This window comes from Molossus molossus, unplaced genomic scaffold (assembly GCF_014108415.1).
Source record: "Molossus molossus isolate mMolMol1 unplaced genomic scaffold, mMolMol1.p scaffold_m16_p_11, whole genome shotgun sequence".
Lineage (NCBI taxonomy): Eukaryota > Metazoa > Chordata > Mammalia > Chiroptera > Molossidae > Molossus > Molossus molossus.
Window position 1 is genome coordinate 53,343,242 of NW_023425346.1, and position 27,985 is coordinate 53,371,226.

At 43.2% G+C, this 27,985-nt stretch overlaps 1 protein-coding gene across 1 annotated transcript in view; it reads right to left on the minus strand.

The window, feature by feature from the left end:
• Positions 1-2,078: 2,078 nt before the first annotated feature.
• LOC118625352 (aldehyde oxidase) overlaps positions 2,079-27,985 on the minus strand; it is a 77,210-nt gene continuing 51,303 nt past the window's right edge. The window contains exons 22-35 of the mRNA XM_036254263.1: positions 27,805-27,938; positions 26,817-26,904; positions 22,188-22,274; positions 21,167-21,358; positions 18,951-19,178; positions 13,891-13,986; positions 11,633-11,761; positions 10,876-10,950; positions 9,304-9,356; positions 6,892-7,006; positions 5,628-5,693; positions 4,436-4,624; positions 3,557-3,724; positions 2,079-2,538 (exon numbers count right to left, since the gene is read on the minus strand). Coding sequence (XP_036110156.1) covers positions 2,488-2,538; positions 3,557-3,724; positions 4,436-4,624; positions 5,628-5,693; positions 6,892-7,006; positions 9,304-9,356; positions 10,876-10,950; positions 11,633-11,761; positions 13,891-13,986; positions 18,951-19,178; positions 21,167-21,358; positions 22,188-22,274; positions 26,817-26,904; positions 27,805-27,938 — 1,671 coding nt within the window. The 3' untranslated portion in view covers positions 2,079-2,487. The remainder of the gene's footprint in view (positions 2,539-3,556; positions 3,725-4,435; positions 4,625-5,627; positions 5,694-6,891; positions 7,007-9,303; positions 9,357-10,875; positions 10,951-11,632; positions 11,762-13,890; positions 13,987-18,950; positions 19,179-21,166; positions 21,359-22,187; positions 22,275-26,816; positions 26,905-27,804; positions 27,939-27,985) is intronic.

A 27,985-nucleotide genomic window follows, 5' to 3' on the forward strand; every position in this document is an offset into this window, starting at 1 on the left:
TCAAGAAGCCAAATCAAAGTCTTTGCAATAAAATATGATAGAAGGAAAAAGTCACACAAATGTAAGAAAGATTGCAAAATTTCCAGAGTTTCTTATTTGCTTTGCTTTCCCAAAACAAACAAAAGGATATAGTTTTTCTTTATGTAGAACAATAAATATATTTCAGCGTCTGAATTCTTCTCAATGACTTGTATAGAGGAAATGATTCTATAGACCGAGGTAGCTCTTCTGTAGCCCATTCTTTCTGAAGAGTTGAGTTATTTAGGATATGTGTGCTGATCTTGTTTCCCTGGGGTGTTCACACATCCCTCTTTGCAGTTACAGAATTATGTAACCCTGTATTGTCTTTTGTTTTATTTCAGCAGGACAAATGTTGGGCTTTATTTCAGAAGATAAACCGGCAAGAATTTGCTTTCTAACACAACATCGGTTTTGGGTAAATCATAAAAGGTTATGAAACATTGAATCGTTTTAAACTTAAAAATCTTGAAGTCACACAGTTGAATAAAAGAGTGTTAATTCTCATTGCTACCTGCGAAACACGTTCTTCATTCTTGTATTTGCAAAGTTAAGAAAACAAGACGTTGGCAGCAGTAGATAAACAGCATTGTTTCAGCACCCACAGGAAAACGCAGGCAAAGCCCACTGTTAGTGAAAGGATTCTAGAAGACTTGCTACCTCCTTAAGAGAAGAGACATGTCACAGAGGGAAAAACACAGAAGGCAACTTTGGGAGCCGACAGGTGGAAAGCAAGGTCCCTCTGCCGCCTGTGAGCTCAGTGATCTCGGGCACATTCTGTAAGGGTGCGGAGCCTGTGGCGGCACCAGCTCAGCGCCCACTTTGCCGAGCTTCCTCTTTGCCTGTGGTGCTGAAAACACCGACAGGCTTGCCCTTCAGGCCTAGCGCCAAGGACAGGTGAAAAGCAAAGAGCACGTTCCAGTCGTGGATTATGTCTTGGAGAAGTCTCAAGGGCTGAAAACAAAAGTGGGACCAGAAAATTATTTTGTCCATTCTGTTAAATAATGTAAGAATTTCTGCTTAAAGGAGCGACATAAAAATGTAAACCAACTGTGAAATTTATCCCTAGCTTTCCGGTATGATTTCTCTTCTATTCATGCTGGTCAAAATTTATAATTATTTGCAAATGGCCTGAAGATTTTACACTCACATGTGTTCGTGTGTGTTGTTGGTGGAGGTTCCAGGAGACAGAGGGGAGGAAGAGAGAGATGAAGAACATTGTAATCGAAAGAAGGTGATGCCCAACACTTGGATGAATACAAATGCAATTACAAACTGTAGCTGGAAGGCTCAATATAATCAAGTGCTTTCCATCTAGGAGTCTTAATGCTTCCACAAGGAGATTCTCTTTCCTGTACGCGCTCTCCTCCCCCCGGAGAACTACACATACAAATTGATAGGGATTTGTCACAGTCATAGCACAAATCACCAGCTTACACCCTGGGTCCTTGAACACCTACTTTCTACCATAGTTTCTTTCTCTACATAAATTTAGAAATAACAATGTGGAAAACTTACCTCTCTTCCGTTCACAAAGAAAACAAGTGCATTAAACTCAGAGTAGACATTGTGCTACAATAATTGGCTGCAAGTTGTGAAGTCCCAGACACAGTGCCCATTGCTGTGCCCACCTGAGAGACTTGCCGAGATGCTCGGTGGGAGGGTGGACGGCTGGATGGAGGGCAGCCCGGGTGGGTTGTGATTTTGGCTTCTCTCTGAGTGTGTCCCTCCAAACAAATCCTGCTCTCAACCCTCTTATGTCCCTACCTTTCCCTGCTAACTCCAGTTTCCTCCTCCCTTAAACCAATTTGAAATTTCAGTCTAAATCTCGTTCTTACACAATGCCCCTTCTCCCTGCCCTGGGGGTGACCCACCAGAATAAAATTTCTTACAGTCAGCCACAAAGGCCTTCTATAGTCAGTGAAATGGAACTAAACCATGTCGATGTAATGAATACACACACGTTTCTAGGTGTTGAATGCGTTTGTTTATTAATTTGTTTTAAATTACAAAATTAATGCATATTTTTAAAAATTAAAAAATATAAAAGCGTATAAAGTAAAAAGTGAATATCCTTTACAGTTCATACTACTAATAAAATCATTTAGAAAATTGCCTTTCCCTAGACAGCATAATTTCTGTTGGTTGATAAAAGCCAAATACAAATCATGTACAAGTCATCATCTTCTATTCCATTCAGCAAGATAGGTTTAAGGGACAGAGTAATGGGGAATAGGAAACCAGTTAGTGTTTATACCATTTAAAATATGATTTCTAAATTGCTTAAGCATATCTATCAAAATCTAAATGGAACGTTTAAAATCAGCATCATATGAAAGCAATACTCTGTGAAACGATTTCTGAACTGTGAAAATTTGTCTTTCAGACCAAGCATCTTACAGCATAGAAATTGGATAGATTGCTATATTGAAAGAGTCACCCAATTTTCTCCAGAAGCTTGTACTTGATTCATATGGATATATTCCAAGGAACATAAGATCCGGGTTTATCTCTTGGAATCTAGAATAGAAGGACAAATTTGTATGTTTGCATTTGGAAACCGTTTGTGACAGGTGGAAAACAGCAGAATATAAAATAAAATTAAAACCCCCCTGAGGGTGACCAGGACCATGGGAGGTCTGGCAACGGCGATGGGAAGTATGGAGGAATCCAGGAGAGGACCACGGGCTGGGGGGATAGAGCAGCTATGAGAGTCATCACCCCATCTTGAAAAGGGGCCTGTGAAAAGTGGAATCAGTCTGTTTCTCCAGAGAGAAGAGGTGATTCATGGGGTTATGAAAGCTATAAGGGGTGCCACAAAAAGCCAGCATGAGAGGAGGGGTGAAGGGGCTCTCCCATCAATATAGAAATAACAAGGAATAACTTGTTTATAGTCAGAGAGATCACTAGGAATGACATGAAATCCTCCCACAATTACAAATCCCCTCACTGAAAATGACTGAGAGCTGAAATGTTTGCCCCGGGAGGAGATGTAGGTAGGATCCTGCACCTGGGGGTTGGGAAAGGGCCGACTGAGTACGTGCGACTCAAATCAGGAGTTGCACACACTCCCGGGGCCTGGCGGGGGTGGACTGGGATGGACTGTCGGAGTGGCCCATATTCTTGGCCTGGGTGTCTTAGATTCAGGGCACAGTTCCTAAACTTCTATTCTGGGCCAATGTGTCCTGGGAAGAAAACAAAACAAGGGAGGAACATATAACTGATGATAAAAAAATAAACCCTTTTTTTCAGTGGCACAGAACTGAGCTCCAGGACTGGTTGTGAAATCTTTCCTGCACAAAGTCACGAACCCACTCACTGCGGGCTGGCTCTAGGCAGGCCTGCTCAGGGCCAGGGCCCCTTTCCGGTAACAGGGCCAGGCTGATGGAAAAATGCAATTCAAGGGCCACCTGCTGTTCTCCTGCTCAAATGCCCTTGGATTCTTGTCACCTTTTCTTCCATGGAAAACCATAGAAGGTTAATAAAACTTGACCACAAAGACGTGACAAAAATCCAGACTTTTGTGAGCAAAGCATACCATTTTTGTGAACTTATCTTCACAGGCCATTCTGATCTTCTCTGGGGTCAGTGGACTATTGAGCGTCAATGGTCCACACAGGCCTCTCTCCCGTCGCGCTGCGTTCACCGCGTCGCGGATGGCGAAGAACACCGAGCACCCCAGGAATATGCCGGACTCTCCCAGACCCTCGAAAGGGAACAGGTACATTAGATGATGACTCTCTCTCGCCCTCCCCCGCCCTCCGTCTGTATATATCTGTATATGTGCATCTATAATTACATGTGTGCATGTATAAAATATTAAGTATTATAAGTGTAATTTTTTCCTTTAAAAAAGTAATCTACCATTTAAACCCAATATTCCAAATTTTAGGATTCCAGGCTAAGGAAATGATCCCAACTGGAGAAAGATGTAGGCATGATTATCACAAGGTAAAAAATCAAATGCAACCTGATGGCAACAGTAGTTTGTGTTAGGCTCCAAGATTTGGAGTATTTTTTTTTTGTTGTATTTTTCTTTAATGATTTTAGAGAGAGGAAGGGAGAGGGAGAGAGAGATAGAAACGTCGATGAGAGAGAACATCGATTGGCGCCTCCTGCACGACCCCCAGTGGGGATCGGGCCCACAACCTGGGCATGTGCCCTGACTGGGAGTCAAATCGGCGACCTCTTGGTGCATGGGTCAGTGCTCAACCACTGAGCCACACTGGCCAGGCAGGATTTGGAGTACTTTAAAAAATTTTAATGCTGTTAAATTGTTTTATAATTAAAATGTTTAACAAGACTTTTTCTTTTACAATCCTGGTAAAAACCCCAAAGAACTAGGAGCAGAATGCAGCCCTCCTCGCCCTGCCTGAGGATCACACGAACATGCATTTATTCACAGAGCACAGCTCACCTTCGATGAATACAGAGTGTTCGAGCTTTGCGATGGAGGCAGGAAAGAGACGTGGAACTCTGTGGGGACGTCGCGGATGGTGGGGATTTTGTACTGGTCTGGACCACGGGTGTACAGGACACCCTGAGGAGAATAATTCAGTTCCTCGATTGTATAAAGTCCCATGCCTTGAATGAATGCACCTTCAATCTAAGGCAAAAAAAAAAAAATTAGAATTTCCATGTAAGAGAAAACAGTCAACAGTAGCATTTTCAACATCATGCTGTTTGTCTGAATGTTTAAAATATAGTGTAGGAGGATTTTCAGCAAGTCTTGAAGACTGTCTCTGGAAGTTTACTTAAAAGTTTACCTAAAAGCATTTCTAAACATCTTATGAGCACTAAGTTCAAAGTCAAAGGCCTTGAGTTCAAATCTCAGCTTGACATGAAAATGTCAAGGGGTCTAGAAGAGGCCTCAGAAAGTCCGTAGCTCCAATGCCCTTATTTCCCTTCCAGATGAAACTCTAACTGGTGTGTCACTGACCCCAGACAGCAGGAAAGGCTCTCTGGCCCTAGAACCTTTTGTCTCCTCTTAACATCCTTGCTTGGGAGCTGGCCGGTCCCACACCTCTGGGCTCAGTTTCCTCACTTGTAACATAAAGGGTCTGGACTGTGCTCTCTAAGCCTCCTGGGTAGCTTTGAAATGCTCCAGTTCTTCGATGTGCTAGACATTTGAGTATTTATGTAAAACAGCTTGTGATTGTTCAATCTTGTCCATTCAAATTTAAATAAAAAATGTCTGTGGGCAAACAGGCTACCTGTCCGTCATTACTGCTGCCATTATTTGATGTTTATTATCCTAGCCCAGCTTCAAACTCTTCGAAGCTAAAGCCAAGGCTCAGCGCTTAGCACTACACTTTGCCCCTGTCCCCCTGTGTGGGGCTCCTCCTGTCCCCCCGAGCTTAGTCCTCCCTCATTCCAGCTTCCCAGGCACAGGCTGCATTTTTCTTCAAACACTGCCTGAAACACCTCTGCTTCCTTCCCTTTTTGAAACAATAAGAGATATGAGTTCTGTGTGGTCTGAACAGAAAGATTCTGACTGCGAGGGTAGAAAGTACGATGATGAATAAGTCAGATGGAGTGTTCTCCCCGAAGACCCCCATCACAGCGCTGACTTCTACAAACAGCAAACGAGGCGAATCGGTTCCACGTACCTGGCCTAGGTCAACGGCTGGATTTATGCTGCAGCCGACATCCATGACAATGTCTGTTCTGATGTTCTAGTAATAAAACAGTTACATGTTTACTGTGATGAACACCACTCAGGGAGGGAATGCTGAGAAATATTCCTGCTAGGATGGCACTGATACAGAATCTTTCTTTGGGCCACATTATATTTCAGGAGAAAGAAGCAATATTTTATGTCACCAAGTGTATTATGTATAAATTTCAGAGTTATACAAACACTCTTAACTAGCTTGAGCACTGATTATTTTTATTGGAAACAATAGGAGAGAAAAGTATTTACTTGGCTCTGATTCCAGCTGAGTGATGCAACACACTGAGTTTAACCCAAGCAGACATGAGTTTTGACACAGAAAACAGAAAAGTTTGTGGCCTTCATGACCCTTGTTGCACAACTTTGTGGTGACCACACAACCCAACATCCAGAGTCCAACTGGCAGCTTGATGTCTCCTGAATCAGAGAACTCAGGATGCGTCAGCAAAAAGTCTTTCAATTGTATCTGCTGTTCTGGGTTTTTCATTTTTAGAGTAGAAGAGAGAATAAATCTAACAATGAAACTTGGTGACTAGAAATTCTCCGAAAACCTACGTATGAGGAGGCGTAAAGCAGGCCCAGCTGGGCTGCTGACAACTCCTCTGCTCTCCAGCAAAAGTTGTGGACTTACTGCTGCTTCTCGTTGTCCTGTGATAGGGCCGGAGAGAGGGGCTTTGGGTTGTGGCTGCCACCCCCAAGATGGCCCTCAACGATCCCCTCACCCTGGTATCATAAGGATAAAGCTTCATGTCATCCCTTCCTACACTTTCCCAGGATTTGTTTATGTGACCAGTAGGATATGGCAGACGTAATAGTATGTCACCCGGTGTTAGTCATAAAAGGCTGTGGCTTCTGTCCTGTTAGCAGACTATGATGCTTATGAAATCCTTCAAGAATGTCACATGATGGCATTTCTCAAAAGTGGTCACCCCTGCCAGCTGTCCCAACAGTAACACAGAAGTCCCCTTTGGGCCGTTTCTTCCTCGAAGGGGTTCTTTCCTCATCCCATTTTAAAGGGCCAGGGAAATAAAGAGGAGAGGCCACACCAAGGCCAGCGCTGAGCTTCTATTTTCTTCTGGTAACGCAGAGAGATTATCTTTAGACCAAATACATGGTGCTTCCTTGTGCTCAGGTAGCTGGGGTGTGGACCTGAGGTGTGTCCAGAGTGCAGCCCGAACACCCTCCCAACTGCTACTGACCTTGTGAGCACCTGTGAGGCAGTCTATCTCAACCTCGGAGCAGGCGGCTCCAAAAACGAAGTACTCAAAAATATCGCCTTCGCCTGTCTCCCAGTTCATGTTCGACTCGTACCCCCTGGAGGAAAGAAAGGTCATGAGCCATGTTGTCATTAGGAGCTGAGCTCCACCTGAATGCACGGCAAGCCGGAGGAGACTTGCACAGAGATGTACAGCGCACAGTGCACACGGAGCGTGTTGAAGAGATCGGTATTTACTTTCTTCTTACGAAATTCGTTCTGTCTGATAAAAACATCCCACTGCTCCTTACTCCTGGAAGTTAACTGCTGACTGTATGATTATCCATCCTATTGCTTTGGGTCAATATTGGCTCCTATAATCCTACTGTCATAAGATTGGGGAAATCCACCTGCTTTTTACACAAAACACCACTTCAAAGGTTCACACTGACTTGTTTATTTGTCTTTCTGGCTCCAGGACTCAGCCTCCTCTGAGAGATCAGGTCCCTAGGCTACTGGCTCCTGCTTCGAGACTACTCCGTCTCCTGCCATCAGCTCATCTTTAAGGACACCAGCTAATTTACCAAGTGGTAAAAGAGAAGCGTAGGCCAGATGCTGCCGGCACTTCCGACTCTTTTCTCCTCTGCTCCCCCAGCCTGGCAGTGGGCATTAAAAATGCTTCCAGTGCTGCCCTGATCGGTTTGGCTCAGTGCTTAGAGCGTTTGCCCACAAACAGACAGGTCATGGGTTTGATTCCTGGTTAAGGGCATGTACCTGGGGTGCAGGTTCCATTCCTGGCTCTGGCTCTGGTCAGAGTCGTTCAGGAGGCACCAATCGATGTGTCTCTCTCACATTGATGTTTCTCTCTCTCCCACGCTCCCTCCCTCCCACTCTATCTTAAAAAAAAAAAAAAATCGATGAAAATGCATTCTCGGGCGAGGATTTAAAAAAAAAGCTTCCACGATAGCTAGCCAGTGCTCTGGGACACCCGTGCCAAAATGCCCCAAATGCCAAAATCAGGTGGGTAAGCCTCTCTGTACCACTCTCCATTTAAATAATTAGATGAATTTCCCCCCAAAGTACATGAGTTCCAGTTGTTCCACATCTTGATAAGCACACAATGTCAAATTTCAGGTCTTTTGCCAATTGGGCAAGTGTGAATGGTACTCACTGTATCATGAGTTTGATGTGCATGCTTGCTCTGCTTCTTAACCTAAGGAACACCCCGAGTTTCCAACACAAGGAAGCCGCTGCTGCAGGTTCCTGTGGTGATCTGCACTAACCCCAGAGAGCCCTCCAGAGCTACCCAGTATAATCTGAATGATCAATTCAGCTGTATTTTATTTGCATGACCATTTTTCCCAACAAAAGTCTTTTTGGACCTTTGGACCAAGTAGCAGCTAAATGTTCTTTATAACAGTGGGTCACTAGTATAAAATCATTTGGTGCTGCAAATCAAAACTACACCTCACACCTGTTAGAGTGGCTGTGATCAACAAGACAAGTCATAACAAGTGTTGGAGAGGCTGTGGAGAAAAAGGTTGGGAGTGTGGACTGGTACACCACTATAGAAAACAGTCTGGCGATTCCGCAAACAATTAAGACTAGAGCTACCATATGACCCAGCAATCCCGCTCCTGGGTATATACCTGAAAAAATCAAAAACATGTAGTTGCAAAGATAAATGCACCCTATGTTCATTGCAGCATTATTCACGGTGGCCAAGACTTGGAGACAACCAAAGTGTCCTGTGATAGAGAACTGGGTAAAGAAGATGCGGTACAAATATGCAATGGAATACTACTCAGCCATAAGAAAAGACGAGACAAAGGTGACGGCCAAGTGATCGTACCAGCAGAAATCAACGTGCCCCTCTGGCATTGAGGAGAGGCAGGCTGGCAGCTTTAGGAACTCGATCTGGCTGTGCCCACCCTACATGCCGGTCAGGGGAGGCAGCACTGCCAGATGTGAGGAGACGGACTGGGCATGGGATATGCCAGACAGAAAAAAAAAAGATGAGAGACTGCCATTTGCGACAACATGGATGGACCTTGAGAATATCATGCTAAGTGAAATAAGTCAGGCAGAAAAAGCTAAGAACCATGTGATTTCACTCATATGTGGGATATAAAAATGAAACATGTGGACCCAACAGCGGTACTGTGGTTGCCAGATGGAAGGGGGTGGGGGCTGGGGGTGAAGAGGGCTGAATGTAATGGTGACAGAAGATGGTTTGACTTTGGATGGTAGAAACCCACACCTGAAATCCATGTGATCCTCTTAACCAATGTCACCCCAATACATTTAATAAAAATAAACGAATAAATAAATAGGTGCCAAAATTTCAAACAGAAATGAACTCTTCCCGAAGATGCCACTGCCATGTCCTTCAGTGTAAGACTGAAGGACTCTTTACCTGAAGTATCCGGTAGCTGAGAGACTGATGCTTGCATCGAAAGCAGCCTGCGCCTGAGAAAGAAGGGCATCATGACACAATAAGGATGCTTGAAGTAAGAACCACGGAAACGTCAGCTTTAACTTCAGTATGCAAAATAAAGTATCAGTGGTAGTAACTAGGAAGCACCACCCCTGACACATCCCTTTCAGCATTCCCCTTCTCCCGGTGTGGTGGCAGCTCTTGTTCAATGCACATCGCCGTATGGACGATGCCGTGGCGTGCTGCACCCACGCCCGGGCTGTGCTGGCGACACACACTCTGCTGAGAAGGACTTCCACTCAGTCATCTGGAAAGACTAAGGCTATTAACATGGGACATTTCAGGAAGTAGTGGGTGGTTGGATGTTTGGTTTTAACATCGTATATCTATAACAGTCAGTCACAAGAGAGGTAATGTTTTTGCTAAATTGTACCATTTAAAGCAATAGTTCTCCTGACTTTGCAGTTGACTAGTAAATGGAAAAATGGGGGTCCAAGTCCTCAAGTCTGAGAAAAAAAAATATAAGAAGTGCAATCATTACAGAAGAATGGTAGCATTTCGTGATGAGGGGGGACTGACCCCCTTGCACTGCACCTCACCCCAGTGAGATGGTGTTTCTACAACCAGGCTCTCTCGGCCCTCCTGGTCCCAGGCAGCACAGGGCAGACAGCAGAAATAAATATGCCCCAAAAGGACTGAGAACTCCCATAAATCTGAATTATAGAATGAGCCCTAACTCTATAAAATAGAAGGAACCATTTCTAAGTAATACTTCCCAAATGTTATTTCCTCCAGACCGAAGCTTTTAATGTGACATTCTAGAACAGTGATCACAGCACATACTCCCAGCCACTGTTGATGTCCATTCCGTATCATCTGGTACTTTAGAACCTGTTCCTCTGACTAATTTGCTAGTTGACTTTAGCATGTGTGTTTTCTCTTCCAACTGTATCATAAGCAGACCAAAGGAAGCAGTTGAATATTTCCATTCCATTTCAGCTACTGGTTGAATATATACCCAATGGGTTTATACTATATTATTTCATTTTTATAAAACTGTAGACAAAGCAAATTGATCTCGAGTGACAAAAAGCAGATCAGTACAGTTGGGAGAGTGAAGGAGAATAAGGAACACTAGAAATCGTTTTGGGGTGATGGAGATGTTCATGATCTTAACTGTGATGATGGGTGCATATATGTACACATATCAAAATTCATCAAGTTGTACACTTTAAATATGTGCAGTTTATTGTAGGTCAATTACACCTCAGTAAAGATATTTAAAATTTAAAAAATATATATATTAAAACATTTTAAACGAGTTCTAGACAGACAAACCATCTTTCTCTCTAACAGCGGATCCTCCCAGACGGAAAGGTTCTTCCGTCACACCATGACACAATTTCCATGTGCCGAGAGCCAAGGGTGCTCTGCGGATCCCTGTGTCACTGCAGCACCTGTTAACGTGCTCTTCCTGCCGATCGTTAATCCACACGCATCTCTTTCACTTCCCCTCTTTTTTCCTAACAGAAAGCACAAGGAAGTTCTCACCCAGTCCTTCCAGGAGCCTCGAGGATTCTTGCTGATAATGGGTTCCAGGCGCTTCAGGAGAGTTTGACAAGCATCCTAGGGATTATTCTTTAGTTAAAATTATGATCATAATTTCATGCAAACACTGTTATCAAAGCTGCATGATATGTGCCACTATAGGCTCACTGCAGAGGCCGAGGAACACGGAGAAGGACGAGGCTGATCCTAAGCAGGTGGTGTGGCAGGTGTCTCCAGGGGGGCGGAAGTGGACTGCCCAGGAGGAGGACCCCCTGAGAAAAACTCGGGACTTAATGGAAAAACTGCTGGCAAGCCATCAGCCACTACTTTTAAACACAGGGTGGTCAGATGTATTTTGTGGGAAAGCTCACTCTGGCAGCGTGAAACCAGAGTGAAAGGCAATGGCCCTGGGTGGAGAGAGCCCGCAACGGCCCTGGCAGGAGGTGTGGGTCTGAACAAAGCGGCCACACTATCAGGACGTGGCAGTGGAAATGTCTCTTTCCGCAGAGGCGTTTCTGCGCAGAATCGGAATGGCTTGCTGCCCAGGGAGATGTCAGGAGGGAGGGAGAAAAAGAGGTGGCATTTCCAGCTCAGGAGAGCACCTGGGCGCCACACCACCGAGACTGGGGGAAGGGCAGTTTTCACTGAGAGGGTGTGGGAAGGAGATAAGAGCTGGATTAATTCTCAACATCTTCTGAGTGCCGCCATGTATTGGTCCTGGTGGGGTTAATGCTTTGGACGCCACTGCAATGATTCGTACCTTCACTGCCAGCCCATTGAGATCTGCCACCACAGAACCTCCGGAGACGTTCGTATTAGGGACGGTTTCTGTGCTTGTTCCACGCAGGTGGATATTAGACAGGGGCATCCTTAATTCGTGACTGGCCACCTGGATTTCAGAAGAGAGTTGTTTTCCCAAATACTTCGGTTAGTCACTGCCCGTGTGCCTGCCCACACGGTAGCACCTGCGTGGGGCCCTGATATGTCCAATGGGGACGAGTGGGCAGAACCACAAATTCTTCAAGCTGCAAAAAGTTCTTCTTTACAAAAACCCTGTATCCAGTCTGGGCCCTAAGCCCTGAGCACATTTTCTTTTTCTTTGACAGTCTTACATGCAACAGCATCAGGAAGAGAGAACAAGGCCCCACGCCAAGGTAGGAAGAGTGCTTTATGTCTTTGTCATCATGAAGTTAACACCTTTGAGGCCTCTCCTCCACCACACTCCGCACAATTCTAGAAAAGCCAACCTTATCAGTGAGGGGATCCTTACCCACATTTCTGGAGATGCTGCAGGGAAAGAGCTCTTTTGAGAAAGAACAATGGCCTTGTTAAAGCAGCAGCACAAGCTCGCAACCTCAGAAGGAGACGGTGCCGCCCAATACAGGACTTGGCTGGCTGCTTTGTTCTTTCTTTAGTTTTAGTGCTAGGGAGCAAAATCATATTACTAACTTCACCTCACCCAAAATTCTCCTCTTTCCTGCAAGCAGCATAGCTTAATAGAATTTGTTCATAGCTGTGACAAGGACACAGTCAGTCATATGGAGTCCTTCTATGCTGTTGACTTTCAGAAGGTCATCTACACAAAATGCATAAGTTTAGATATAAAGGTTTGGTGGCCCAATAAAGAAAACACTGAAGTCTCAACCCCTCAAATGGGCAAAGATATGACCAGACAATTCTCAAATGACTAATAACATGAAAGAAAATATATAGTCAACATCTCTCTAATCAGAAAAATGCAAATTAGAGCAATAATGAGGTGCTATCATTCACCTACGGATTTATCTGAGATTTTAAAACAACCTGTAACATATAATGGTTAGTGGTGTAATGAGATGGTTACTTTCTGGAAAACAATTTAGTAATATGTTCAAATGATTTAAGATACACTCTGTGACCAGTAATTCCATTTCTGAGAATCTATTCTAAGAAAATATTCATTGATGTGATCACAGGTTTATGTAAAAATATTCATTGAAATGTTCAACAATCGGGGAAGGTTAAATAAGTTATGTATACATCCCCATGCAGCCTTTATGAGTCATGAGTGCAAAGAATTCGTAACAACAAGAGGGAGTGCTCCCTCTATGTCAGGACCGGTGAAAAAACTGGGCACAAAATTCTATAAACAGCATGTTGGCAATTTTTGGAAAAATAAAAAAAGTCAAGATGGGAAAGAACCCAAAACAGTGATTATTGCTAAAAGATGGAATTGTGTAGGATCTTCCAAAAAAGAATGATTTGCTTCTTAGAAATGTTTTATAACCTGTATTATTACTAGTATGATTAGCAAAAATAGAAACAGTACCTAAACATTAATCCAAAGTAAATAAGCCCAGAGAAAACTGGTAGAGTTTGGTTAGAAATATCCAATGTGATTTATATTATCAATTGTTTAGTCCTTACTATAAAAAAAAAAAAAAAAAAAAAGCCAGGAATAATGCAGTACAGCAGAATTACACATCTTTCTATTTCCCAGCAAAGGTTTAAAAAAGACAACTCTTGGTTGGAGCATCATCCCATACACCAAAAGGTTGAGGGTTCAATTCCCGGTCAGGGTACATAGCTAGATTGTGGGTTCAATCCCCCATCGAGGCAGACAGGAGAGGCAACCGATCTGTGTTTCTTTCTCACATTGATGTTTCTCTCTAAATATTTTCTTGGGTCAGGATTAAAATTAATAATAATAAAATAAAAATAAACCCCTTAAGCAATAAAAAATAAATAAATAAAAATAAAAAAGACAACTCTTGTTCACATGTCCAAAGGAAAGCGGCAAATAACCACACAGTCTTGTTTAGCAATAAGACAGCCCAAGACCCTTCTGCCACATTCTTTTAAGAGGGTCGGACTAGCTTGTTTACCCAGTTTCTGCTAATAGTTGAACAGTTTAAATGGTCAAAGCTAAAGTCTCCTCTCCTTTTCATTCGGGAACAGAGAATGTCCATTCACAGTTTCGCTCTCGTACACACATCTGTAAGTACACATTCAATGTCACCGAGTTGTTTGCATTCTTACCTGAATCATTTTGGTGTGGACCCCCTGCCCCATTTCGATTCCACCATGAGTCACCAGCACAGACCCATCTAGATAAATGTGAACCAGGGCAGCAGCCTAAGCAAAAAAGATACAATTTCCATGATCTTTTTGACTGATATTATCATATGTCTTGTCAATTCAAACATTTTCCCTGGAAACAGTCCCCTCCCTTCCATCTCCTGCCCAAATATACACAGACACTTTTCCTGTCACCCTGAGAGCACTGAGCAAAGGCTGGGCGATGCTGGGACACCTCAGGATCACCCCCAAGGGGCCAGATTGTTGCTGGAGAGCTTTGAGACGGGCGGGACTATGATCCGTGAGCTACTATTTTCTCATTGGGATATTTGAGCTTGCTGGTGGTGCTCTTCAAGGATCCCTGGCGTGGATGGAACAACAATTTAGTTATGGGTTTGTTTTGGGGAGGCGGGGCATCAGTTTTAACATGTAAAGTTAAATGCAGATAGTTTGGGGGAAAGGGAGAAGAATTATCTATGCGAGCACATATTCTCACAGTTTTAGGTTGTTACAGAGAAGCAAAAATGAAAATCCAAGTAAGATAAAACAGACATGCATTTTTTTTTCACTGCAAAGTGAGCTAAGCTCTCTCTAAATCATCTTGGCACAGAATTACAGAGCTTTAGTTGAAAGGGAACTTGGAAGGAATCTTATCTAACTATACAGCTCCCCACAGGGATCCAGAAGGAACCAAGCTGCTAACAGAATTAAAGACTGCTGTAATCAGAAACATCCAAACTCTAGACTAAACATGTTTTACAATTAACAAGAATATGCCATCTTGGCTGCTCATGCTAAACAAAGGGGTTATGGAGACATCTCAGGAAACCGCAGAAAACAAGGATGTGTCCTCACTTCGCGTCTCCAGTGTGAGAGCAATATTAACAGATATGGTCTTAAGAAAATGCTTCTAACTCTGTGGCTCAGGAAGCCCAAGGCCCCCTTTGCAGCGGTTGCCCTGGGAAGTGCCAGTCCCAAAGGTGTGGTCTGGAGCTGCCAGGGTCACTCAAAGCTCCATCAGCTAGGTTTCTTAACAGCTAAGCTTCGATCCAGAGTGGCATAGGATTTGTAAAGGCAGGGTTTTAAGAAAATTCTAGTAACAAGCAAATTTCCATTTAGTACAGCTAAAATCTTAGTAAGCCTTTATTACTCACTGAGATTACTTATGAACAACCCTGGTCATAAACCAAAGTCAATGAATCACCAACTGCATTAAGGAAAGGACCTCATTCCTAGATCGATTCTTTGCCCACCAGAATGACCTTCGTAGCCACTTGTGGGCCACAGGCCACACTTGGAGAATTGCTTCTTTATTGGTGTCCAAAGGTTCCCATTACTTTAGCAAATAAAGAAAAAAGTCAAGATAGGAAGGAACCCAAAACAGTGATTATTGCTAAGTGATGGAGTTGTGTAGAGTCTTCTAAAAAAGAATTACTTTAATCTTAGAAATGTTTTATATGCTGTATTATTATTAGTATGATTAGCAAAATAGAAACAGGACCTAAAAATTAATCTAAAGGAAGTGAGCCTAGAGAAAACTGGCCTTAGAAATATCATGTGATTTATATTATTAACTATCATCCCAAATAAGACACTTTGACAGTGAAAATGGGCTCTAGTCACCTGGTCACAGGTGTAAACTAGGGATGTATTGGGAAAATAGGGACACAGGAGTACCGTTTCTCTGAGGACAAAGGCACAGCCCAAGGGAGAGTTTTAGAACCTTAAGAAAGGCATGTAACCATATTAATCAGCCCAAGGGCTTTGGGAAGATGTAGCAGAGTGTGTTTTACTGTCTGTTGACACATTGCTCCCGGAAACACTGCCTTGTGCTCCTGCCATTTATTCTCAGAACAATAAAGATAAGGAGTGGCATTCTCTGCAGAGAGCCCAGAGCTGGCTGCCCAGGGGTCGTGCATCGGCTGTGGCTGGATGCCAGCTCAGTGGCTGCTCCTGGGCTCCATTCTATGGCACTTCATTGTACTCTGCTAGAATGTGAGTTCCCGGAAACACGAACCACGAACCACGGTCCTAAGGCATCCCTTGCAATGCAACATAGTATTTCACACCCAGTAAATGCTCAATAAAGGTTTGTAAGTGAATTTGAGACAGCCTAGCCATTCAATCTGTTTCATGAGCTTGTAGGCTCTGGGTTTGGTCTCCTTGGCTCAGCTAGCATTTTAGACGTTGTGAGTGAAATTTGCAGCTTATGCATGTGACTGAGTGACAATTATAGTGGACTGTGCATTTCTTACACTCTGTGACCCTGTTGGCAGTGGCACTCTGCCTGCCTGTCCAGGACAGCATTTCTATCCAAGACTGCTGGGTAATTTGCTCCATGTGCTGCTGCAATCTCCTCGGGCCATTTAAAACATCAAATTTGGTTTCATTAAGTGGCACCACCGGATGGTTCATTGTTAGCACCACAAAAGATAGCTCCACAAAGCTTCATCTACAAAATCAGCACAACTGGAGTATTAGAGCAGATGGTTCTACAACATAAACCGGGGACTTAGTCTGTGAAATTTAAATCTTCAAGCAACGGCTGCTGGTATTGGTGAGAAGTTTGCTTTGGTCCTACAGATTCCCAAATGTCTCAGCCATTCAAACATTTGAGTTCCTACTCTGTGCCAGGATCCATCCGAGCACACTGGGAAGACAGAGGCTAATTAGATGCTGTGTGACCTTTGGTGTCCATTAGAAATTAAACATAATGTAGGTGAGGAATGTTTGCCCCTCAGCTGTTGGGAGCACGGGGGCCACTCCTGCTCAGGGAGGTGGCGTGGAATGATAAGGGCACATGGGATCTGTGTCCCAACAGTTCTGAAGTCAAATCCTTGTTCTGTCATTCACTAGCTGAATGTCCTTGGGCAAGAGAGCGAACCTCTGTGGGTTTTAGTTTATAAAATAGAATCGCACCTACCCAACAGATAGGGGTTTGATCAAGTGGGAAATTACAAGTCATTCAGCCTAGGGCCTTACAGAAGGCCTCAAATACCATTTCTAGTTCCCTCCTCTATTTGTTTGCTTCAGAATAGCCTTTTAGCATATGGCATCCAGGAAGCAGCTTGGCTGGTCTCAAATTCTTTGATTCAGCCCTAAGCAAATGTTTTAAACATGGAAGCTGGTTAGTTTCTGGAGAAAGATGGGAGGGCCTGGTGGCTGGGCAGAGCTTCTCAGTAGCCTTTGAGAGTGAAGTTGTATTGCTGGCTGTCTGGTTTCTTCCCAGCTGAGCTGAATCCCACCCCAGTTCCCACCAAAAGGCTCCACAGAGGGGCAGCTTCAGGTAGCTGAGCAAGCACAGCTTTTGGGGCCTCTCAGACCTGAGTTCTAGCCCTGGCCCCTCCTCTCACCAGATGTAGGATGTGGGAAAGTCATTTAAGCTCTCTGAACCTCAGTTTCTTATCACTAACTTAAGGCTACACATCTTGTAGGTTGCCCTAAGGATTTAATGTGATAAAATCTAAAAGAATTTATAACATAGTAGGTGCTCAGTAATCATCTTTTTATAAATCTACTTTTAGAGAAATTTCTGATGAGGGACATGAGACTGCCTGGTCCACCAGAGGCCAGATGTTAAGTGATAACAACCATTAAACAGACAGCTGCCACGTCTACCACAGCCTGATACCCAAGGATCTTCATGTAACCCACAAACAACGGAGACTGTTTTCCCCGTGAGCCTACCAGCCTGCTCAAGGACAATAGCCCAGCCTGTTTGCTAGCTGCCCACGAATCAGTTTACCCCAAACTGTATACCAAGATTCCCTGCTCACTATCTCTTTTCTAGTGATTCTTACCTCTTCTTCTTTCCTTTTGAATAACCTTGTTTTTGCCTTTATTCCTCAACCACAGCATCTTGACTGTCTCTCTCACCTGGGTAAATTGGGTGCAGATGACTAAATGACTCTGTGTTGTTTTTGTCATCACAAATAGGCAAGAGATGGGCTGGCTGTAATTAAGATCACCATTTGGATTGTTGCATTGTTCCTCTGAGCTAATCCAGCTATAATATTAACTGCATGAAACGTTCTAATGATTACACCAAAGCTGAACCAGGATGAGCAGGTGAACAGATGACTATGGGAACGAGAGAAGGACCTTCCCACCCACTTCTCTTGGTCTCCTTTGTTCCCTCGACACCCAGTTTACACACTAGTGCCCCTCACAGCTCCACCCCCATTTATTCCTATTCGGTCATCACACACATCTTCATCATGGCTCAGCCAAAGGTGTGAACTCTGCACAGGGGAGTGACAATCATTTTGAGGGCTCTGCCATCTTATCCACATATGTGTACATATACATGCATGTATATGTAAGAACATAGATAATAGGGCTCCCACATCACTGGTGTACAATGAACTAGAAGAGAGCAGTCCTTCACCAGCTGTTTGGGGAAGTTTTTCAAGAATGAAGAGATAGATGGACATAGCAAGTGGGATTTAGTAAGCAAGCAGGGAGTTTATTTAATCAATTAAAGAAATTAATCTACAAGAATAGATTTTGTCTTCCCCTTCACACTTTGAATGGCTATGAAGTGAACACATTCCTAAAATTGTTTTTAAAATTCTTTAAATGATTTACCTATCTAGGTTTAGTTTACTTCAACCCACCAAAAAGTGGTGATGGTGGGGGTGGATCAAGTGCCTCAAAGCTTCCTGTTTTTATTACTTGGGCCAGAGACACAGGCTCATAGAAGAGTTGGAAGGGGAGTCTCAGGAATCACTGGGTTCACCTTTTACTTTATATTTGAGCAACCTGGGGCCCAGAGAGAGTTGACTCAACTGCTTAATGCCAAGGCCAGGAGTAGAAACCGGGTCTCCCAATTTCCCAGGAGGGACACTTATCCCCAATCCTGGGAACAAGGGTAAGAAGCTCTTGTCTCATCTACAGAAAAGCTAGTTTGATTGAGCACAACTTGGGTGAAATTCAGCAACCAGATATTGCCACCATATGGCTAATTCACCTAATGGAACATTTCCTGAATACCTTTTGATTTGCCTTTTTGGAGAACTGACCTGACCAGCAGCTCGTGAGCCAAGGCCAACAGGATACTTCAGGGGGACCATGGCCAGCCCCTTCTTCTTCCAGTAATTCTCTGAGTTGAATTTTTCCACAGCTGCTTTCCTCAGGGAGTAGGAAGACATGGTCATACATTCTTTCCAGCACCGGATCAGGTTCTTGGCATTAATCTCTTGTTTGTAGGGTGTCTGATCAATTTCCTTGTACATGTTTATCATTCGGACCTATGAAAGAAAAGAAAAGGAGATGAAGAGAGTTTGGGGGTGGGGGAGACTTGGCAGACAGACCCATCCATTGTCCTCCTAGTCAAAATCTGCTCATCCTCTAAGGCCCAAGCTGAGTTCCACAAACACCTTGTTGAAGCCTTTCCCAATGCATAACAGTGTCTTCATCTACTTGGAACCTCTATCAGTTGTTAGGACGTCCATGCTGCTCTTGTGTAAGTTCAAAGGAAGGCATCCTGTCCTTACATTTCTTATATAACTCAACCCAGTGTAGGTACACTGTAGACTCTTAGCATTGGATACATTGGTGAATAGCTGTTGAAAGGTAATCCTGAAGTTAATTTCCAGGCTACCTGATCTACATGATTTGGATGATTCAGATGCTGTGATAAGATTACTTACTTCTCAGGGAAAAATATAAAGTTTGTTTAAATATAATCCATAACTAGGATGAAGAACAAATGGAAAGATTCCACCCCCAGAATGTCTGAAGCACTGAGTAGAATTCTTCCTGAATTCCCAGAATTGGAGACTAAGACCCACAGCTGAGAACAAAAGGTCAAGTACCTCACATTCTCAGTTGAGAAAACTCAACAGTTGAGGCTAGCCATCTCCTCAAGCCAACAGGGGCCATTGTACACGTCTAGTCTCCCATCTCCCTAAAAAGATTCTCAGAGCATTATAAAAGGATGGCTGGAAGTTAGTGAGCTGTGCCATTTGGGCAAGGCAGTGTTCTGAAGGGTGCCTATTCTTTCCTCCAACTTCCCCAGGTAGGAAGGGAGGTCATCCCTAGTGCTACCAAATGTGAGAGAGCATCTGAGAGAGGAGCTGTGGTGAAATGGCCAGGAAGGGAGAGGCAAGGATCCTCCACAAGTTCAAGACACATAAAGAGATGGTTCCTGCCTGTGATCACAGATTCTCATGCTGGGGGAAGAAGTGAGACAAATTGAAGTCAGGGCTTTCTAAGGACCAAGTGGCATGGGGTACAGAGGCGTGGCATTAGGGAATGCTAGTGAGGGGCTAGCTGAAGGGCTGATGAGACTGAACACGCCTTCACAGGGGACAGTTGATTTTCAAGAGAAATGGAGCTCAGGGACAACAGACTTGAAAAGTGGCTTCATCTAACCAAGGAGAAGACAGAGAGCTCTCGCTGGGAGAAGTCACATGGGGAGATGCTGTCTGATTCCCTGGTCCCTCTCTTCTTCCTGTCCCAACACTGCAGCAGAGGGCACCGAGGAGAAGGGGCAAGAGAGCACACCTAACTCTGCTCCAGGATCCTGGGTAGAAGAGGTGCCAGGAAGGGGACAGAGCTCGTCAATGATGGCGCTGAGACGGAGACTCACTGAGAACTGAAAGAAGACCACTGTAGTGACTGACGTGACCAAACTTTACGACAGCTGCCTGAGATGTTAAGGAAGCAGGGGAAAGAAGGGTGGGGCAGAACGTGGCAGTAGCAGTTATAGCCCCAACCAATGGAGACTTCTCATAAACAAGTTAGAATCCAACGCTCACTCTTCAGTATTTTCTTGGCCTCAGGATTTTTTTTTAATGCCCTTGGTTAGAAAATGGTTGCAATAATACATAAGAAATATGATATGTTTTAAAGGAGATTTCATTGTTGTACTAAAACTTCTGATAGAATTTTGGGCTTTATACCTGGAAGATATAGTAGTGATCAACCCTCTGAATTCCTCATTTTATAACCAAGAAAAATGAGGTCCATAAGGAGTTATCTTTTTTTTTTTTAATTGTTGACAGTATTACAGATGTCTCCTATTTTATCCCCCTTTGCCCTGTCCCCATGATTTCTGAGAAGCAGCCTGAGTAAGACAAGGATCACTGAACTTTGGAGTCCTGGCTCTATGTTAACTAGTGAACTGGGTTACCCAGGGCAGAACCTCACATTCCTCAGCATGAATGGCCCCGAGTGGCCCTCCCATCTCTAAAATCAGACAGTTTTTTGATATATGAGGCTAATTTAGTGTTACCTCCTCAGGGGGCAGCCCACATTTGGCTGCCACTTCCATGATGCAGGACTCGGTGATCAGCCCTGCCTGAGGGAAGCCGAAGCCACGCAACGCCGTGCTGGATGGGAGGCTGGTTCTGCACGCCCGCCCTCGGCAGCGCAGGTTGGGAAACTTGTAGGCGTTATCCATTTTCAGGAGCCCCTGTTCTATCACCTGGGGAAATCCAGAGTGGGTGTGGTGAGACCCTCGTCCTCCTGTACTCGTGTCACCATCCCAAGACCTCAGACCGAAACCAGGCCAGAAACGACCACCCCTCTCCGTCACATCAAACACATGGAAAGAGACCCAGAGCTCAATTTAAATGTGTCTTGACTGTAAAATAATATTTAAGAATTTCAATAATTTTTCTTTTGAAATAATTTTTAGTTCATATTTCAGAGCAAATGCCTTTTTTCCAGGTTTCAAACATTTCCAAAAACCTCTGAAGCATTCGTAAGCCCTGACCACTGACTCTATAAAATATAATAAATATAAATAATATCTTAGAAAACAGAAAAAAACATGTTTTGGCATTTGGTCTAATGCATTGATTCTCAATGAGAGGCCATTCTGCCCTCTCTTCCCCTGGGATATTTGGCAACGTCTAGAGACATTTCAGGTTGTTAAGGCTGGAGGGTAGCCATGCCACTGAAATCTGTTGGGTAGAGGCCAAAAATACTGCTAAACATCCTACAATGCACAGGACAGCCTCCACAACTGAGCATTTTCCAGTCCAAAATGTCCACAGGGCTGAGGCTGAGGTCGAATGCTGGCATCTGAGAAGAGAGCTGTCAGTGTAGGGGACATGGAGACAGCACACAGAGGCAGACTTAGCCAGTAACTCTGGGCTCACTCTGGGGGCACCAGTAACATGTGGCTACTCCTCCAATGAAGGTCTCTATGCTTTTATAATTAAATATTATTTAGCTATTGAACTTTTTCTGAATGAAACCATTTTATGTAACACTTTCCAGAATGTGAACTTGCACCTTAAAACACTTACAAGTAATGACTCATCCAGGGAGAAGCCTCCATTGCTATAATGTTCCATATCCAGGGCCAAGATTCTGCCGTCGTTCATGAATCCAGCCTGGGGACAGAGAACCGACCTTTGATCGAGTGCTGGGGCCAACTCTCTCCAGGTGTACTTTGTTACCTGCGAACCCCCTACACATAGGCGGAAAGCTTCATGACACTGGATTTGGTAATGATTTCTTGGATATGACACCAAAGGCAGAGGCAACAAAAGAAAAAGTAGATAAACTGGACTACGGCAAAATCAAAAACTTCTATGTATTGAAGGACACAATCAACAAAGTGAAAAGACAACCCAGAGATTGGGATAAATATTTGTCAATCATATATCTGTTAAAGAGCTAATATTCAGGATGTATGAAGAACTAATTCAACACAAAAACAATACGAAAAAACAAACACATGATTAAAAAATGGACTCAAATAGGGATTTCTCCAAAGAAGATATACAAGCGTCCAATAAGCACTTGAAAATATGTTCAGCATTACTAATCATTAGGGAAATACAAATCAAGTCACAATATACCACCTCACATCCATTAGGATGGCTACTATGTAAAAACAACAACAACAACAACAAAACAAAACAAAACAAAACAAAACAGAAAATAGTAAGTGTTGGTGAGGATGTGGTGAAATTGGAACCTTTATGCACTGTTGGTGGGAATATACAATAATGTAACTGCTATAGGAAACAGTATGGCCGATACTAAAAAAATTAAAAATAGAGCTACCATATGATCCAGCAATCCCACATCTAAGTGTTCATCTAAAAGAACTGAAGGCAGGATCTCAAAGAGATATTTGTATACCTCTGTTTATAGCAGCATTATTCATAATAGCTAAGTGGTAGTAGTAACTCAAGTGTCTACCAATGGATAAACAAAATGTGGCATATACATACAATGGAATATTATTAAGCCTTAAAAAGGAAGAAAATTCTGACACATGCTAAATATGGATGAATTTTGAGGGCATTTTTGTTTTTATCCTCACCCGAGGATATTTTTCCATTTTTTTGTACAGATAGAGTGGGAGGAAGAGAGAGGAAGGGAGAGAGAGAGAGAAACATCGACGTGAAGGGCCACATCGAGTGGCTGCCACCCGCACGACCAACCAGGGCCGGGGACAAACTGCAACCGAAGTACGTGCCCTTAGCGGGAACCGAACCCGGGTCTCTCCGGACCGTAGGCCGACGCTCTAACCGCTGAGCCAAACTGGCCAGGGTGAGGGCATTATTTTAAGTGAAATAAGCCAGTCACAAAAGAACAAACACTGTATGATTCCATTGATGTGAGTAGTCAAATTTATAGAGATAGAAAGTTGAAGGTGGTTTCCGGGGCTGTTGGGAGATAAGGAATGGAGAGTCATTGCTTATTGGGTGCAGAGTTTCAAGTTTAAAAGATGAAAAAAGAATTTCAGAGACAGATGGTGGTGACGATTGCACAACATTGTGAATGCATAATGCCACTGAAATGTACACTTAAAAGCAATTAAGATAGTACATTTCATGTTATGTGTATTTTGCCACAACTAAAAATAATAATGGAAAAGGAAAAAAGGAAGGGTAGAGAAAGATATAAAAGCAAAGCAAACAAACAAAAGCACCTTCTGTTTAATCCATCACCACTGTTCAATCCTTTTTTTTTTCCCTCCTAGAGCAAAGTAATGTGCATCTGCTGACCTATCATTCTCACCTCCCGTGAATGCTGGCTCTCATCCTCACATTTCTACAAAATCTTCTCCTTCAAAGCCGCTGGTCTTCTCCTAATCTCAAATCTGGTGACTGCCTGTAAGGCACTCTGCACATTTTTTTCACAGAGCCCGATTCAGTCAAAACTCTCAGCAACATGTGGTGCTGCTGAAGGTCTTTTAAATAAATATATCCAACATTCCTGTTTTCTGTCTGCACACTGCTTCAATATCTATAAACTTATTGAAGTTCACTTTAATGATTTCTATTGGATGGTGCCAAATCCAAACCAAGGGCATGGCCTCTGAATTCTAGTAGTTTGAGTTTGAGTCCTGGCTCTGCTACTTAACCCACTCTGTACCTGAGGCAAACTCTACATCCTGTGACTGTGAAATGGCAATAATTATGATAATGCATGGTAAATCAAAGGCAAGTGACTAAAACACAGCAAATGTTCTAAATATATTTTATTAATATTAACGGTATTAATAAATTATAATACCATCTTCTGTCCCACACCACCCTTCATTAGAAACATTATTTTCTCATATTTTTAATCTCTACTATGCTGATGACTTTTATAATCCAGTCCGCTCAATAAAGTCCTATGTTAGAGAAGGATATTTCTACTTAAATGTCTCGCTGTCACCTCCTCTCCAAAACGTATGCAAATAAACTTATCACTGTCCCTCCAGATTGGTTCCTCCTTCCAACCTGGCTCTTTCTACTAGAAACCTCCAAGTCATGTGTGTGGTTTCATTCTGTGTTGTATTTTGCCAAGTGTGTCACCAAATTCTGTTTTATTTGAGATAATAGTGGTTCTTGGACTCATCTCTTCTTTTACTTCTTACTATTGTAGTTCAGACCCCAACTGCTTCATGTTTGAATGCATCAGCTGCCTCCAGGTGGTCCACCTGCCTCCATCCTCTCTCCTCCCTAGGTCATCTTGCCCAGTGCCATGATATTACTCTCCCCAGTGCACCCACATTTGGTTGGGGCATTTGACTGCTCAAGGATCTACTCAGTTTCACTCTTTCTCATGAGATTCTGGGATTCTCAGGCTCCTCTCAGTCTGGCATCACTTAACCCAGACAGTCTTGTTTCCCATTGCTCTCTAGTAAGTTCTCTGTGTTCTGATTCCCATTCTCATATCAAACATGCCATGTTCATCCTACCTCTGCATTTTTGCTCTTAGGATTTGTACCATCTGGTATTCCTTCTTTCTGCCTATCCATTCTTGAAAGTCATTTATGTTTCACCTTTTCTTCTTTTTCTTTTTTCTTTTCTTTTTTTTTATTTTTTTATCCTCACCCGAGGACATTTTTTTTGATATTTTGTTCAGATGGGAGAGAGAGAGAGAGAGAAACATCGATGTGAAAGGGACACATCGAGTGGTTGCCACCCGCACAACCCAACCAGGGCCGGGGACAAACTGCAACCGAGGTACATGCCCTTAGCGGGAACCGAACCCTGGTCTCTCGGGACCGCAGACCGATGCTCTAACCGCTGAGCAAAAACGGCCAGGGCTATGTTTCACCTTTTCTAAGTCTCCTGTACATACTCCAACTCATGTTCATCTCTCTCCACAGTTTTACTATGCGCGCCTCATCTTTTCACCCGAGGTTATTGTTTTCATAAGACTTACACAGTGACTTCAGATGTGTAAGTCATATTTCTCTCTCAACCACTAAAATGCAGTCTCCTTCAGAACAAAGCTTCCTGTAATAAATCTTTGTTGAACTAAACCAAAATCAAATGATAGCTTAGAGTGAATGTGAATTGAAACAGATACATTTACCATCTTCTAAAAACATGTATGCAGGTACACCAGTTGTGGTAGAAATGAAGCTACGTGTTCAACAAATCCTGTTGTCTTTCATCCTGGCCCCACAGGAAGACTACATTTCCCAGCCTCCTTTGCAGTTTGGTGGCAAAGTTCTGGCCAATAAGGTGCAATGACACTTTGTGCTTCCTTTCTTCCCTTGTTTGCTGCCCTCTGCAGAAGATCCAGTGGAGGACTGAGTCCCTGGGGCAGTACCATCCAATAGAACCTTCTGTGATGTTCTATATCTGCATGTCCAATATGGCAGCAAGTAGCCACATGGTGTTCTTGAGTACTTGAAATATAGCTAATGCAACTATGGAACTAAATTTTATTTAATTTAGTACACTTAAATTTAAATATAGCCACGGGTGCCTAGTGTTTCCTGTATTCAATAGTGCAGTCCGAGGGGAAGCTCAGGTCCTGCATGATTCTGTGTGGCAGATCCTCTCCTCTCCTCCGCCCCCTCCTCAACCCCCACCGGTTACCTCTAGCTGTGACTTGGGCAAGAATGAACACAGTAGAGGTTTAGATCCCTGAGAGCTGTTAGTTGTTTGTTAGAGCCATTAGCTCATTCTGACAAGTAAACTTATTTCTTATAAAGCAAAAAAGAAAATAATTATTTTCTGCTGTGGACAATTTTCTGGGACGGAGTTTTACAAAAATACCCCGGTATACTTAAAAATGAGTAAACTGCTGACAAATAATTATAATCTCATGTAACACTGTTGTTATAGAAATCATTCTATTTTTACCTCTTTTATATGTGGGAATAGCATGATGATCAGATTGATCAGATCTACTTTCACGGACCTGCAGACTCATGTTTTTCAGTACCAGCTAGCACTTTTCACAAATTACATCTTTGAGCCAAGCAGAAAAGCTTCATTTTACCAGCCAGTAATCAAGCAATTAGCACAAGAAACAGGAAGTTAAACAGAAGAACAATTTGTTGATTTGCTTATTGAGAGATAAGCAAATCATTAGAGAGTAGCCTTGTGCTGCCCTCTGCATTTATGGAATGTTCTATTTACAACATGAATCCTCCCCACCCCCATTCCCACCCCCCTTCCTCTACTCACTTTGTACTTTCCAAGGTAAGGGTGGCGGCCTGCAGTTATTAACATGTCTTCTCCTCGTTCCAGAACGCAGCGGACTGCACGGCCATGTCTAAAACAGAAAAAAGCAAGAGAGGTAAACTCTTTTACCAAGTAGGTATTATCTGTGGTTTATGTAACCCCTAGTGACAGCTTGAGTGGCATCCACACACATTATAGAACAGCAGGACTGCTCCCTGAACCCAGGCTGTGCTCATCTCAAGCACACACAGTGGATGAGGGCACGCTGGCTGGCATTCACTGCCTATGGGAGGGAGGCTCAGGGGTGCCTGAGGCTCTGTTTAGAGTGTTGTTTTGGGGGTATTTCCCACTGTGACAACAACCTCTGCCTGTCATTGGCAAATAGTCCAAAGGCAACATTAGAGACTGGTTACAAATGGAGGAACTCAGGCAGTGATGATTGCCAAGTGTTCCCAGAGAGGACAGGGCTGTTTGTATCACGGGACAGAGGAACTGGCCTATAGTACTCAGCAAAAAAATGAAGCCTTCTAGGTGTGCCTGCTCAAGGATGATTTCCTATGGAAATATTTTGAGATTCTTGAAAAAAAAAATGGTGATATGAATAAAGGTAAGCATAACAAAAGCAAAACTTCAATTTAAATCAAGGAAACACACACACACACGCACATGCACAAGTGCTAAGGGTAAGTAACCTCCACCCTATTAGGACCTGTTTCTGTCTCCTCTCCAGGTATTATAGTATTTTCACTGTGGTTTTATTCTTTTCAGTAATTGATTCTCATTTTGGTTCTTATGGTATGTAGTTTGACAATATAAAATAAGAAAGTTATTACTGGCAGCTTGTATGTGTATTACATATGATTTTAAATAATCTTAACCCCCCCCCCAAATAATCTTGACCCAGACTCTTCTTCTGTAATTCTGATATTGCTAATATTCAGCATGACCTTATTTTATTTTTAGTCTATTTAGCACATTTTTTTCTACTTACTTGTTTGCTGCAAATGCGGTGATAGCTGCTAGGACGCCAGTTTTAAACGCCTTCCCCCCAAATGCGCCGCCAACACGCTTTACATGACACATGATTTTGTTAGCTGGGAGCTTCAAGACTGAAGCAACTATGTCCTGTAAATGATAAAAGTTCTCATTAATCTGATCCATCAGCAGCAAGA